Source organism: Corvus moneduloides, chromosome 3, assembly GCF_009650955.1.
Source record: "Corvus moneduloides isolate bCorMon1 chromosome 3, bCorMon1.pri, whole genome shotgun sequence".
Classification (NCBI taxonomy): Eukaryota; Metazoa; Chordata; class Aves; order Passeriformes; family Corvidae; genus Corvus; species Corvus moneduloides.
In genome coordinates, this window is record NC_045478.1 from 11404586 (window position 1) to 11420153 (window position 15568).

Here is a 15568-nt window from a genome sequence, read left to right on the forward strand (position 1 = left end):
TATTCCCAGACTGTTAAAATTAGGGTGAGTAGTGCTGAGACTGAAAGCAACGATTTTGTCAGTTAAAAATTAATGAAAGAAATTAGGGGTGTCTTGCTGCAAGAGTTGTGGGAGCAGATAATGTAAAAAAAGGACTTTTCTTGTCAAAAATATTAAGATGATTCAAAAGTAAAATTCAAATATGTGTCATTTTCGATGTATTTATTTTTTAAAGGTTGATTATTTCTTCCTGTGCCTTTTAAACCCTTGTTTCTTGTAAAATATTATTAATGGGTTCCTTGTGGCTGTGGTCAGTTTCTTGCTCCTTTTGGCTTTTTTGTACTCAGGGAAGGTGTTGCATCCACTGATATTTGTCCTAATTTCTGAGGCTACTTACTACAGTTTGCTTGTAGTTAAGTTTTGTTTGCAGTACTAGCTCTTCAGGAGTTCTGAGGTGCAGACTGTTCTGTCTTTTGCCTTCTTCACAGTTAGATTACATGAGATTATTTCATTCTGTTTTCTACTCTTATACTCCCTTTTCCTTAAATATTCAAGTAGTATAGCAATGGAACTCATAGCCCTCATCTTTAGTTTGGATGTTATTAATTACAACATTAAAAGCTTATGTTTTCCCTTCTTTTTAGAGAAAGATTTTAATGGAACAGCAGATTCGATGAATACTTGTCTTCATATTTGAGTGATGGATGCCAAGAGCTTGCAAGTGACTGTTTGCTGGTCTGAGTAATTTGGGCATGAAGGCATGTTTTTATAGTAAACCAAGAGTAGTATAGAAAAAGGTATGTAAGCTGAATCATGAAGTGTATTTGCTCCTTGATTTCTATGTGTGATATTGAACTACGTAACATAAAGTGGATATGACAGTTCTGCTGTAAATACTTTACGGGCATCATCATTGTAATAGAAATAGTAATAATAATAATCATCATCACCAGTAATAATCATCATTGTCCTCCTCCTCTTCCTCCTCTAATATTTGATAAAGAAATCCCTGCCATGCAAAATTATTGTGACAGTGTCAGATGGGAAGTTTACTGCATTTCTGCATTTGCTTTGAATTTTGTTCATTGCACATAATGGAAAGGGATTAATACTGATTTTTTTTTATCTTTTAGATGCTGTGTCATAGAAAATTAATGAGGGGATCATAAGACACTGTCTTTTATAAAGCAGTCGACAAATATATAGAATAGAAATTAGATATTCTTTGTAAGGATGTAGGAAATTTTAATGTCTCTTGTATCTCTTATAGTAAATACTCTTCTCTGTGACTCTTGGTAGTATGAGCTGTCTGACCTCCCATCAGTTGAAATCAGGCAACAGATTGACCAGAAGACTAGGCTGACACAAGGAAACTTCTCAGAGAAGCATCTTTTTCTCCACAATGACCCAAGCATACAGATCTGCATGGTGAAGTGGTTGGGGAACTCACCTAACTAACATTAAAAGAAAGAAGTTTCTTCCTGCATTACTTTTTGATAGACTCAGAGCCTTGAGATGATTTATTATTTTGTTGTGTAAAGAGGTGCTTGGACTCGGGGGGTGAGACAGAGGGAAGAAGCACTGCTCCCCTCCATTGCAGCATGAGTTCTTATGACTAAAGTTGTACTTCAGCAGTCTTTATTTAATTGAGTTCTCTGTAGATTCTCCAAGTAACTAATTGTAAAACATTTACGGAGAGAATGTGGAGCAAGACCCACTTAGAAGCTCCAGGAGGGCCTGAGGGCTTTAACAAGGGGGCCCCACAGGGTCCTGAGGCTGTGAACTGCACAGCTGGACCCGCTGTGCTGACCCACCCAGCTTTCTCACAGACCGTGTCACCTCCCTCTGGGATCCAGCAGATTGTGTTAGGAGCAGTTAGGCTGACCTGTATGTCTTCTCTCCTGGATCATCCCATCTGTCCTGTGGGACACGGAGTGCTTGCTTGTTATCATCACTTGTATCCATGATTAGGAGTGTTCTGGTCTCCAAACCCCCAGTGTATTTAGACATGTGTTACGAACTTTGGGCATGCTATGTCTCTAGTGCTGGTCAATCTTTCCTGCACCCCACACACTTTTTAAAAAAAATTATATTTTTACTAATTTATTTTTAAAAATAAGCAACCTATTCTTAGGCCATGTGTCATGCAGTGATCTTTCTATAGAAGTGAATGTTAAGTACATTTAATGCCTCTGAATTTTGCTCAAACTGGTGATGTGCATTAAAGTTGGTTGCCATCTTTCTTAGAAGGGGGTTCTAGATTAAATTCCAGTAAACAAAGTTGAGTAGGAGAACATAATCCATTTCAGAAAAGTGTGGATGTTGGAAAACTGTGCAACAGATGTCAGTTTTAGCCTGTTTTGGATACTTACCAGTAGCTGACTTAACTACTAACAAATAAAAGGATTGTGTATTGCATTTGTATAAATAGCACCTTGCTTCTGCTTTGGATAAGTATGTCAAGCTCTGTGTTTTGTGTGGGGCTTTGGGCCTCTAGGTATGAAGAATGTAGTATGTACTTCCAAGGGAATAAAACCATGCCATAAGCTTACGGTTACAGAAAATACGAGATTTTTATATGTTTTTAGTAAGGCTTGTTACTTCTGCAAGATTTGTTTCGGACCAGTCCTATTAGTGCAGAAGTCTGTGTGTTATTTATTGATTTGTAGAGGAAATTTATACGTATGTCCTCTATGTAGAGAGAATAGTTATCCTTTATTAGGAGCGTTTTGTTTACTGCGATCGCATTATACTACCTTGTGTGTAAGAAACAGCACAGTGCTATGAATCTGAATTTTCCTTTAGTCTACTTTTATGTGTTCTGCATATTAATTTTCTTGGCTTTTTTCAACCACAAATAATTAATACACTTTCTTTTTGCCTGTGCAGCTGACTTCAATGAAACCTGTATTGATGCTGCTGATCATACTATGTTAGTTAGGTACTTTTTACCGCTAATCTTCAAGTCCATTGCTAACCGAAAACAATTCTAGCAAGTATTCCAAAGTCTAATGTACTAAGGAAAACAGAATCAAGGTTGATTTTATTTTTAATCAACAAATTCAACTTGATTAGAATAATGAAGCTGTGTTTCTTTTGTTTTGATGCAACTCTTTCATGGTAAGCATAGGCTTAAATTACCGAGATTTCAGTTCTGGAAAAGTATTTGTTGCAAAGTTTGCTGTGATTTTAATAATTGTTTTACCAAAGTAAATATTTTGGTATGTCGGTGCTATTACCTGTAAGTATGTTGTCATCTAGAAGACTGAAACATAGTATTTCATTACTTTCGTTTTTCAGTACTCATGGGTAAGAGAAAGGAAGAAAGTGTTTCAAATCGTGGATCCCAGAAAAGGCAGAGAAAAGAATACACACATAGACTTAGTGATGAGCCTAACGAAGAAGAAACTTTAGAGTTCTCAGCTAGTGGTAGTGCCTCTTCACAGTCGGTAAGTAGTTTACAGAGTCACAGGGATGAGGATACAAGAAAAGTTCTGTCCTTATTGAAATAAATGTCTTGGATGTAGGCTTCAGTAGAACAAAGATAAAAGAAACTAGGGATACTATCTGCGATGAGGACTTCTGCATGAGGTTATTCTTAACTTATTTCTTCTGTGTCATCTAGTTATAATAGTCGATCATAAAATAACAATATTCTGGCTTTGTACAAGGAATACTACTGAAGTTGTCAAGTAAATGAAGGAAATGGATTTTGATAGAACTATGGTGTATTTAATTTATGCTTGTAGTAAAAGCTGAGAAAATATTTAGAAAACTAATTATTTACTAAAAGAAGTGCCAAATATTTGTTTGTTTTGCATAGCTGACACTTTCAGATGTCTAAAAAAATCTAGTGTTTGAAATGCAAATTTTGATGGAAAAGAAACTTGAAAACAGGAATATTATTTTTTTCTGCTTTTCTTTTAGTAGTTGAATTTTAATTTGATGGAGGATTTTTAAAAAATAATTTTTGAAATTGCAAATACTGTCCTGTGTATTTATGTTTCTTTACTAGTGGTAAAGACACTGGACCAGGCTTCTCTGGGCGTTGAACCTTTCTGGATGCCATGTGTTCACCAAAACCACTCTGTCACTGCCCTCCTCACCTGGGCAGCTGTCACGATCTGCTAATACAAGCGAGGGTCATGCTGGTTCATTTATAGATCTCAGAGTGCAAAAGGACACAAGGAATTTCAGTCTTAATCAAAACAGTGCTCCTTTATTAAGTGCCCACAACACGGCAATGCGATAGAGGAGAGACAGAGTCAGAGAGATAAAGAAAAACAAAGTAAAAGAGTAGAGAGGAAGAAGCTGGGGGGGTGGGAATAGCTACCAACGGATGAGACAAAGTCCTCGTGGCCTTCTGCCAATAGATTTGTCTTCTTTCTGTGGGGAGACCTCACCTCAGTTATTTCAGAAAGTCCCTTTATAGTCCTTTTCAGAAGCGAGGGGCAACTGGCGAAGACCATATCTATGTTTTGTAATAACATTGTGAAACTAGAAGCTAGCACTGACTATCACAGGTACATACCAAGCATGCCTTTCATAGGCAGTACTGCCTGCCATGGTTTGCAGCCTAGCAGCGTTAGCGGGTCTACTTCTGGCATGAGTTTAGCAGTGCTCTCGCTTCTGCTTTCTAGCTGTATCTCCTCATCTCCCCCTTTTCCCCAAGAGGTGGGGAAATCTACAGCCAGTGTTATGAGGCCCGTTGCTTTGGGAAACAGGTACAGGACAGGTGTACAGGACAGGTCATTCCCTTCCGCTTCAGCACAGTCCTTCCTGCCTGGGCAGCAAGAACGGCGCAGTCCACCGTGACCCGCACTAATTTCCTCAGGAACTGGGTACCAGTTCCCAGCGGGCTCACCTGCAGGCAACAGTGGGCAGACATCCCACCTCAGCCAGGCCAGGACTCCTGTGTTCAGTCTCTGTCCTTGGTGATGATCGTGAGGCAGATGAGGGATCGTCAGACCGTCTCTTACAGCAGGGGAGAGAAAATAGAAGAAAAAGCTCATTGCTAAGGGCAGGGAGAGATCACTTCCCAGTGATTGTCATGGGCAAAACAGACTCAGCTTGGGAAAATTAAATTAATTTATTAACAATCAAATCAGGATTTGAGAGATAATGAGAAATAAACCCAAATCTTAAAACACCTTCCCTCTACCCCTTCTTGGCTCATCTTCACTCCCAATTTACCTCCTCCCTGCAGCAGCACAGGAGGACTGGGGATGGGGGCTGCAGTCAGCTCATTACATGTTGTCTCTGCCATTCCTTCTTCTGAAGAGGGAGGACTCCCACTTGTTCTGTGCTCCAGTGTGCATCCCTTCCTCAGGATACAGTCCCTCAGGAACAGCCTGCTCCAGTGTGGGTCCCCCATGGGGTCACAAGTCCTGCCAGCAAGCCTGCTCCAGTGTGGGCTCTTCTCTCCATATGCCACATATCCTGCCAGAAGCCTGCTCCAGTGTAGGCTTCCCACAGAGTCACAGCCTCCTTTAGGAATCCACTTGCTCCAGCATGGTGCTCTCTGCAGGCTGCAGGTGGCTCTCTGCTCTGATGCCTGGAGCACCTCCTGCCCCTCCTTCACTGACCTTGGTGTCTGCAGAGCTGTTCCTCTCACATATTCTCCCTCCTCTCTTCTCTGGCTGTGCTTGCTGAAATTGCAATTTCCCTTTCCTAACTCCTAGCCCAGAGGCACTACCACTGTTGCAGATGGGCTCAACCTTGGCCAGCAGTGGGTCTGTCTTGGGGGTGGCTGAGATTGGCTCTGTCAGACACAGGGAAGCTTCTGGCAGGTTATAATAGCCGATCATAAAATAACAGAAGCCACCCCTGTAGCTTCCTGCCCCTGCTACCATAACCTTGCCACCCAAAGGCAGTACAGCTTCCTAGAGAGGTGATTGGTGCCCCAAGCCTGTCAGTATTTACAAGACATTTGGACAATGCCCTTAATAACATGCTTTAACTTGATCAGCCAACTGTGTAGATCTATTCTCTTAATATTTTATATTGTATTGATGATAAGTTAGTAATAGGTAGAACTGGAAGTTACTCTGTGTGAGGGATGAGCTTTGGTAACTGTTTTCTTTGTATTTTTTCTGCATAACTGCTCTATAGCAAGCAACTTTACACAGTGTCATGAAACCCTTCTGCTTCCTTGTGGCTTGTAGCAACTGATGTTTTATATCATACTGTCATTTTAATGCTCTTTGCATTTAAAATATATTAATTTAATCTCATTAAAATGCGTACATAACTTGAGTTTTAATTGCTCATTCTTTAGCCTGACGGTGAAGTTGGGATAATTGAAAGTATCCAGCTGAAGAACTTCATGTGCCATTCAAATTTGGGGCCGTTTCAGTTTGGATCAAATCTCAATTTTGTTATTGGAACCAATGGAAGTAAGTATTAATTGCATAGTGTTTTTGTCAAAGAACACTTCTGTTAATAATATAGAAGATGTTATTTTTATTTGAAAAAGAGCCGCTAGCAATCTTTTAGGCATGGACAAGGATTCACTTTTGAAATTAGGTACCACACAGGTCTATCCTAGTAGTTAAAGGCTGGTGAGTTAGGTCTTAAATTTGGAGATTTTTGCGAAAGATTATGTGAATATAAATATTGTCATAGCTAAATAATACATAATTTTTTATTTGAACTAAATGTACTTCTATGTTTATTATTAAATGCGCAGTAATTGTCCAAGTGCCTGCAGTTCCCATCACTGAGTTTGGAGGAACCACAGTGCTTGTAATGGGGGGTTGAAGTCCTGCTAATAGTTGCTTAATTCTAAACGACATCTGAACCACATTCAGCAACATCCTGCTTCCAAGGATATTCACGGTTTTCAAAAGCTGTTGTAGTTAACCTGGAGAAGGGGGAGGATGTCTCCATACTAGGTTGTCTCCCGAAGGAGGAGGGGTACAAGGTGTAATTGTGAGCAGTTGCCGCTAGATGGCTCCGGCAGCCCAGCGGTGACGGTGGCGCCGAGTGCGCGGACCCGGCGAGTTCCGCGGCCAGCGGTCCTGCCATGTCCTGCCATGTCCTGTCTTGTCATGTCATATATCAGCCAGCATTACAGAGTACTTCAAAATGATAACCTTTAGCCCAGGCCCCAAAGGTGATAAACGCAAAAACAGGGAGCGTGTGCTACAAGGAAGATGTTACGTAATGCAGCTCTGGGAACCAGCACAACTCTGAGAGCAAATAAATCAGCATTGTGATCAGCAGCTATTAAACTAATATAATGAATGCTTACAGCAAGTTTGTTTTAATGTACTCTGGTCAATTACCTCAACCCTTGGAGCCCCCCATTGGGTGCTGGAAAGGACTGTTGTCATTTAATCCCTTTTGGCAACTAAATACTGTACAGCCACTCACTTCCCCGTGTGCCCCAATGAGATGGTAAGGAGAACCAGAAGAAGGTAAAATCCGTGATTTGGGGTAAGAACAGTTTAATAATTGAAATAAAATAAAATATAATAATAATTATAATGAAAAGCAGAAGGAAAGAGAGGAGTAAAACCCCGGAGAAACAAGTTATGCATAATAGAGTTGCTCACAACCAGCCCATCCCTGGGCAGCAATCAGTGGCTCCTGGACAACATCCCCCAGTTTATGCACTGGGCATGACATGCTATTGTATGGAATATCCCTTTGGCCAGTTTGGGTCAGCTCTCCTGGCCATGCTCCCTCCTGTCTTCTTGTGCACATCACTGGCAGAGCATGAGACATTGATAAGTCCTACTTAGGAACAACCAAAACATGTGCCTGTTACCAGCGTTATTCTCCTGATGAACCCAAAACACAGACCTGTACAAGCTACTAAGAAGAAGAGGAACTCTATTGCAGGTAACCCAGGACAGTATGGCACATAGAAACTGTTACAGAAAAAGGGAGTCATACCTATTTATACAAGCTCCCTTCCTCTGGAGAAAGAATTAAAAAAATTAAACATAAATTTTGAAAGAGAGCTTAAAATAGATAGTTAGAGAAATGGTAATGTGTGATTGATTTCTTTTGTTGTATACATGTTTTCAGTATGCTTATAAAGTAAAGGAAATTACTTCCTTCTGACCTAGGACATGTTGTTGAATGCAAATTGCTAAATAGAAATAACAGAAGTTTGGCTCAGCATGTTGGGTTTTTTTTAGGAAGAGCCTTGAAAATGACAGATACTTTTCTAGCATTATTGTTCTTTTATATGTTCAATAAGGACTGAATTTGGACTTCTAATGCATGAATATATAAGAAGTCAAAAAACTGTAATACAGGTGAACTGGAGTAAAAGTTACAATAGCTTCTCTTTAAACAAGTTCAATGCTTCGATTACAGGTGGGAAAAGTTCTGTATTAACTGCACTAATTGTTGGACTTGGTGGAAAAGCCACTGCAACTAACAGAGGCTCCTCATTAAAAATGTTTATTCAAAAAGGAGAGACGTAAGTAAAACTTTAAAGTTGCATTTGTAGTTCAGTGATTGTCATTCAGGTTAGCTGAGTTTTCTGTTTACCCTAATTTCCTGCCTCTTCTGCCACTGGACTTGAATAAAAAGCATAACATTGAAGAGACCATATTTAAACAATATGCTCCCCTCACAAAAAAATCCCCAAACCCTGAAAACAAAAAGCCTTAGAAGTTTTACTAGTAGTATACCATTATTTCTGAATGTTGTGGTTTGAAACCAACTGGAAATTAAACTCCAAACAGCTGCTCTCTTTCCACTCCAGTAAGAGAGGGATAAAGGTAGAGGTTATGGGTTGAGATAAAAATTTGCTGAATAAAGTCAGCAATGAGATAAGGAAAACAAACACAGCAACAATACTGATAACAACAATGTATAAAAGAGGGTGATTACATGCAAAAATACTCACTGAGTCTGACTCAAGGTGGCTGCACCACAGCCTGATCCATGTAGCTCCTGAGACAAAGAAGAAAATGGCGAATGGAAGTGTCCATGCCCGTGTTGTGAAAAGAAGAAACAATGATGGACAAATCATCTGCACCCACACTCCCTCCCCAAGCCCGAGACAAGAAAAACCATGATGCACAAAGCCCATGGTGGGACTGGAGCCACCCCACTGCTTCCTTCACTGCCCACTTTCCTGGGACAAAAGGAACAGAATGGTGGCAGTTCCACTTCGTGTTCCCCTTCTCTTCCAGCTGAAGCTGTGCCCCCAGTGATGATGTGTGAGGCATAGAATAACAGCACTCACATGGCTCCAGGCTCTGCCCCTCACAGTAATGGCAAGAAAATTAATTCTGTCCCTTGAAACTGGGACACTGAACTAGCTAACACAGTGTTATGTCCTCTGTATTGCCTGCTCTCGTGTCTTACTTCAACTCTGTCATTGGATATCCTACAGAAAGATGGAGTGCACTAGAAAAAAATTATAGGGAACTAGTTATCATTGTTTTGCAAGCAGTGAGATTAATTATTTTTCAGTCTTTCTGGTGTCATGAGTGAATATACAATATAAAGACCTTGACCGATGGCTGGGAACTTAAACATGCAAGAAATGGATTAATGTCTGCTGTGAGAGTGGGGATAACATGTTTAGAGAAACCAGTAAAAAGATAGGAGGTTTAGGAGTTTACATTTACATAAAGCTGTTATTCAGAGTCCCAGGCTTTTACTTTCAGAGGTGCTTAGAGTAAAATTGTTGGCAGTACTTGCCTTGTGTATATTAAGTTAATGTTTCAGCACTCACTTGAGAAACAGGAAGTTAGAATTTGGAACTGAAATCATATCTCCTCTTTTCTAGAAGAATCCCTTAAGCGTTCTGCTGTAGATTACTTTGGTTAGGCTGTAGAAGCCAGGCAACTGTTTTATTCAGAACCCAGTTTGAAAAAAGGAGAACTACCGAAAAGCAGTTTGATTCTGCAATGTAAAAGGAGGGCACTCAGATGGGAAGGGAAGGTGGAGGAAATCCCTCACAAATATTTGCTTTTGGCTCATGATATAGCTGAAGCATAGGAGGAGCAAGCAGTCACTGTATGGCAGCAGTATGTCTGTCATGGTTGTGGAGAAAAGGGCTGGAGTTTCTGGCAATGTCTGATTCCATACCACCCACGTCATGGCAGGGCCATGGTGTCAGCACGAGGAAGCTGGGACCAAATGTGGAACAGCCACCAGCTTTTGCATTTGCCAGGCTTGAGACAGGGGGTGTGTAGGTTTCAGGGTCAGCCTGGCAGACTTTGCCCGTCTCTGCCACTGGCAGTCTGTCTCAGTTTAGAGACAGGTTTAGGAGAAAACACTCTGGAATGAGTGTCTCTTCTAAAGAGAAGGACTTCAGTAATCCCTTTTCCCAGTGAGAAAAATGAATACCAGTGGGTGAAAGTGAAAAAAACCTTGTTTATTAACAAAGTGCCCACATGGCACTAAAAAAAAATTGAATAAATACTAGATATTGAACTTTCAGAACCTTAACCCACACACACACATACACAACCCACCCACAGCAGAACAAAAAAACCTCACAATGCCAGGGGAGGAAATAAACAGGCTGGCCATGTGGCAAAGGGGGGACAAAATGGCGGATGGCTTTTGTCTCAGGGCAGGGAAAAAAAGATTTCATTCAGCAGCTCATTCAAAGCAGATGGGAACCAGTTGAACCTCTGCCATTGGTCTCCTCCTCGCACCAGGTGAAACTGCTGGATTTTGGTGTCCTTTATCTTGTTGGTTCAGCTTTTCCTGAGGTCTCAGGCTGGCTGGAGTGGTCCCTGCTGGTCTCAGTGATTATCTGGTGTCGTATCAAAACCAAGACAAAACATTTCAAGAATAAAAACAAACCAAAAAAAAAAACCCCACCAGAGGATTGCTGCTTCAGTCCAGGGAAAGGTAGAGAGGGAGAAAAAAGGAAACTGCTTGCTTAATCTACTAAAAATCTACTTAATCTGCGAGTTAGCTAAGCATGAAAGTAACCGCCGATCTCCCTGCACTGAGCACGCCGGGAGTGAGACTTTGAACCAAGGCCGCAGAGGAGGCCGCAAGGCTCCCGGCCCTCCCCCGGACCCACCTTAAAGATGCAGCAGCCATTTCTGGGCATAAAGCAGACGATCAGGAGTCGAGTGTCATCATAAAATCACCCCAAGACACAGTCCCTTCCTGTTCCTCCGAGCCACAGCTTTTCTGGTTTGGTGCTGAAAGACAGCGCTGGCAAGCCCGAGATGCCACTTGGAGAAGAAGAAAAGGGAGGGAACAGCAGCGGCACGGAGTGGAGCCCAGCCAAGCTGTGTGGAGCCCCAGCCACAGCTGCCATGACTGCGGCAGCCACCGGAGCCACCGCAGCCGCTGCAGCAGCAGTGCAGCACCACCGCTGCCGGAACCGCTGAGCACTCCAGGCCTGCTCTTGCACAGTCAGGCTCAGGAAAAGGGTCCCCTGACCTGTTTCAGAGACCTGTCAGGTCTCACCAGCTTTTGTTTTTCCATTGTTTTCGGGCTAGGGAACGGGAAAGTTAAGCCATGAGCATCCCAGACATAGGTGCTGTTGTTTTCTCAGGCACCACATGGCCCAGCAAGGGACCAGTTGCCATTTTGTGTTTGTCAGGAAACCATGCCAGGCGCTGTCTTGGGGAAGCATTTTTGTTTGTTTGGTGGTGAATACCCTTCTGTGGGTAAAGCACTCTGTTTTGTACACTCTTATTAATATTGTTTTGGTTTCGAGATTTTGCAGTAAATTGTGATTCCTTTTTATAATCTCTCCTATTGATTCCTCCACTGTGGGAAGGGGGTGGAGAAAAAAAGGTAGCTTGAGTGGGTTTACTTTTCCTGCTGGGTTTTAAACCAGCAAAGTTTCTAATGCTGTTTTGGCTCAAACCAGATAAATATGTGTTCTTCTGACTGGTACAATGACTGACTTGCATTTGTGACCTTTAGGACACATGACAATTTGTATGGAAAATTAAAACGTTCTGATTTTTGTTGTTGTTTATAGATTTGAAATTAATTTCAGTTGTCTTTTTTATTATTTTTTGGTTTTTTTTAGTTCTGCAGATATTTCCATAACTTTGCGGAACCAAGGTAGAGATGCATTTAAACCAGAATCGTATGGTGCCTCTATTACTGTGAATCAGCACATTAATCAGGATGGAAGCAGAACTTACAAACTGAAAAGCAAATGTGGTTGGTGATAGTTTGCTTTGTTCTCAGTCTTAGAAGTTCTCTAAACGTGTTCATGGCTTTGAATGCCTTGGTGTTAGTAAAGTAATTTCATAAAATCATTCAAGGATGATGATGATGTCCATTTTTTTGTCTTTATCCCAGATTAAGAACATTTTAGTATGTCAAAAGCATTATATATTTATTGATATGTATTATTTAGCATGTCAGGATTTACATTATGTATTTGTTTTTACAAAAATCTGCTTGTGTGATGAGGCTGAACATAGTTTTTAGTCTTTTTTGAGGTTTATTGAATTTGCTGATAGGTCTAAATTCTGTCACAGGGGGTTTATGAGTCAAAGAAGGACTTCAGTTAGAAGTCTTCATGTTCAAATGCAAATACATAGAAAAAATAATGAAGAAAACCTCTAACCAGTGTTTCTCATTTAGGACTAAGTCTGTTACAAAAATATTAATCTCATTTTTTACATTTTCCACATTGAACAAAAGAGTGGGGCACTGTATGTCTCTTTACTTTCAATCTATTGATATTTTTCCTTTCTTTTTTTACCACTAGGGGCCATAATTTCTTCAAAGAAAGAGGAACTCATAGGAATACTGGATCACTTTAATATACAGGTAGTTTTTGTAGTGTTTAAATTCTGTGCAATTTAAGAAGATATTGGCATGTGATATTATAATTTTTGAATTAAAAAGAAATGTGCCATTCCTTAAAGGAGAGAGTTTTACCTCTTCTGTGTTATTTAAATCAAATGCATCAGCAAAAGGAAAATTGAAATTTGTACCTCATACAATGCAGAATAGGATTCTGTCCCAGACAGATAAGTGTTTGCTGTCATCTGTGAGCTGTGAGTCGTGTGTCCTGTTGATAAAAGTCGTGACATATATAGGTTTCTTTTTTATCTGGAGAGTTTTTTCTGCTCATTATTTCAGGTCTAGCTGTTTCAGAAATTTGAATGTGATTTTACTACTAAGTGATCAATAAAAGATCAGGCAGTGCATGTGAAGTTTAAAATATTCAACATACTTAGAATGTCAAATAATATAAACTTCGGTTAGTATGTATTGATTTTATTTTGTGACAATGTCTGTAAGAATATATGGGTCAATTCATTGCATTTATTGCCATACTTTGATACAACAAGAATTTCTAATGCTGATTTTTTAAAATAAATGGAACTTACAGGTACTGTTTTTATAGAAGTCACGTATCCTCTTGGAAGCAGTTCTTTAGTTGTCCTTGCTGTGGTTCTATTATGTAGTTGATATAATTGGATTTTTAAATTTTCTGTTTGTTACTGGTTTTGTTTGTTATGTTTTGGTTTTTTTGAAGATGGGAGAGAATTAGAAAGTTTGATTTCTGAACCTTAGCTTATTACTAAGTTGCAGGACTGGAAAAGAGTGCTTACTTTCATGGATTTGCAGTTACATGGTAAGTTGTAATTAAAATAAAATGAAAATGATTTCTTTTTGCAGGTAGATAATCCTGTGTCTGTTTTAACCCAAGAGATGAGTAAACAGTTTTTACAGACTAAAAATGAAGGTGACAAGTACAAGGTAAGAAAAACAATTTAACATAGAAAACATGAAAGTACTGATTTTTAGGGTATTTGGAAAAAAAAATTCAAATTCCTTAATTTTAATAACCTGTTTTAGGCTAACTCAAGTAAGCAGCTAAATACTGCACAACCACATGCTCACTTCCCTTCTGTGCTGCCCCCAAGCTTGGGATGGGTGAATGGGAAATGAAGAGTAAAAGTAAAAAAAAAATTAGAGGAATGAGATAAAAATTGTTTAAAAACTGAAGGGAAAGCTGGAAGGAGGGAGAAAGAAAGTGAAACTAAGTAAGAGATGCAAAGGCAATCACTCACCACCTCCATTGCTGGACTGACACCCAACCAGTTCCAAAGAAAAAGGTGGCTAATCCCCCTAAACCCTCTCTTACCTGTTTTTATTTCTGAGCATGACTCTGCTGGTTTGGGCTGGATTAGAGTAAATTTTCTTCATGGCAGCTTATATAGGGTTATGTTGTGTATTTGTGCTGAAAACAGTATTGATAATGTGGAGATATTTTCATTACTGCGGGGTTTGTAACTGCTGAGCAGGGCTTACACAGAGTCAAGGCTTTTTCTGCTTCTTTTTCCACCCCACCATCAAGGAGACTGGGGGTGCACAGGGAGCTGGGAGGGGTCGCATCCAGGACAGATGACCCCAACTGACAGAAGGGTATCCCAGTCCATATGGCATCATGCTCAGCATATAGAGCTGGGGGAAAAAGAAGAAATTTGGGGACTTCTTGAATGATGCATTTGTCTTGCTAAGTCACTGTTAGGCATGATGAGGCCCTGCTTTCCTGGGGATGGCTGAACACCTGCCTGCCCCGGGAAGTGATGAATGAATTCCTTATTTTGCTTGGCTTGTGTGTGCTGCTTTTGCTTTATTAAACTTTTTATCTCAACCCATGTGTTTTCTTGCTTTTACTTTTCTGATTCTCTTCCCCATCTGTTATGATCCAGTTTTAAGGTTCTTAGAAATGCCTCTGCCCAAATTAAGGTGCAAACGAGACCATATGCCAGTGACAATAGTAAGGGTTTTATTTGATGGTAAATATGAGAGAGAGAGAGACAGAAAGAAAGAAAGACAGAAAGAAAGAAAGAAAAGAAAGAAAGAAAAGAAAGAAAAAGAAAGAAAGAAAGAAGGAAAAGAAAGAAAGAAAAGAAAGAAAGAAAAGAAAGAAAGAAAGAAAGAAAAAGAAAGAAGTAGAAAATTGGTGGGGGGGACAGAAAGAGTGACAGGGACAGAATAAGGAAACTATCACCACTCCGTGGATCCCAACGATGTTGGTTGATCCTCTCCAGCTGGTCTCTCGGTGGTGAAGGTCCCCCCAGAAGGCACAGAGTCCCATGGGTGTACATGCTCAGGCTGGGTGGGCATGTCTGGCCATGTCCCCCTGGGGTGGGAGGTCAGTCTCTCACAGCAGACTCTGGGTCAGACATTTTAAGTTCCTGGGAGCAGAGAGTGTTTCTGATAAGCTGGAGAGAAGCAGAGCCCAGCTTCTGTTTGTCAAGGCTGGGGCCTAACACACATTTCAAATATCACATTGTGGCCCAAGGAGGGGGTGGAAGTTGTACCACCACAACCTGACCAGTTTTTCACTTTGGGTATCATTCAGCATGCAGAGATGTTGGGATGAATGGTCTTTCTGTCATAATTATTCAAAGTCCACTTAGATAAGGTGCTAATCTCACATCTGCATCTTTTTATTCCTTTTTAGTTTTTTATGAAGGCAACTCAGCTGGAACAAATGAAAGAAGATTATTCATTTATTGGGAAAACTAAAAAAAATACCCGTGTTCAGATAGAACAAGGGGAAGAGGTATGTAAAAATTTAAGTAATTCTTAGAACAGATCTGAGCACTGAAGGAAGTATAGGAGTTAAATGGCGTAGTTTTGGTTTTATTAAGTCTCAGTG

The 15568-nt window shown here is 40.3% G+C and overlaps 1 protein-coding gene across 3 annotated transcripts in view; it reads left to right on the forward strand.

The window, feature by feature from the left end:
* Window positions 1-15568, forward strand: part of SMC6 (structural maintenance of chromosomes 6) — a 39997-nt gene that overhangs the window by 2446 nt on the left and 21983 nt on the right. For all 3 annotated transcript variants that reach the window (XM_032104109.1, XM_032104111.1, XM_032104110.1), the window contains exons 2-9: window positions 624-776; window positions 3280-3428; window positions 6257-6374; window positions 8308-8413; window positions 11960-12096; window positions 12653-12714; window positions 13573-13653; window positions 15371-15472. In XM_032104109.1, the coding sequence (XP_031960000.1) occupies window positions 3285-3428; window positions 6257-6374; window positions 8308-8413; window positions 11960-12096; window positions 12653-12714; window positions 13573-13653; window positions 15371-15472 (750 nt within the window). In that variant the 5' untranslated portion in view covers window positions 624-776; window positions 3280-3284. The remainder of the gene's footprint in view (window positions 1-623; window positions 777-3279; window positions 3429-6256; window positions 6375-8307; window positions 8414-11959; window positions 12097-12652; window positions 12715-13572; window positions 13654-15370; window positions 15473-15568) is intronic.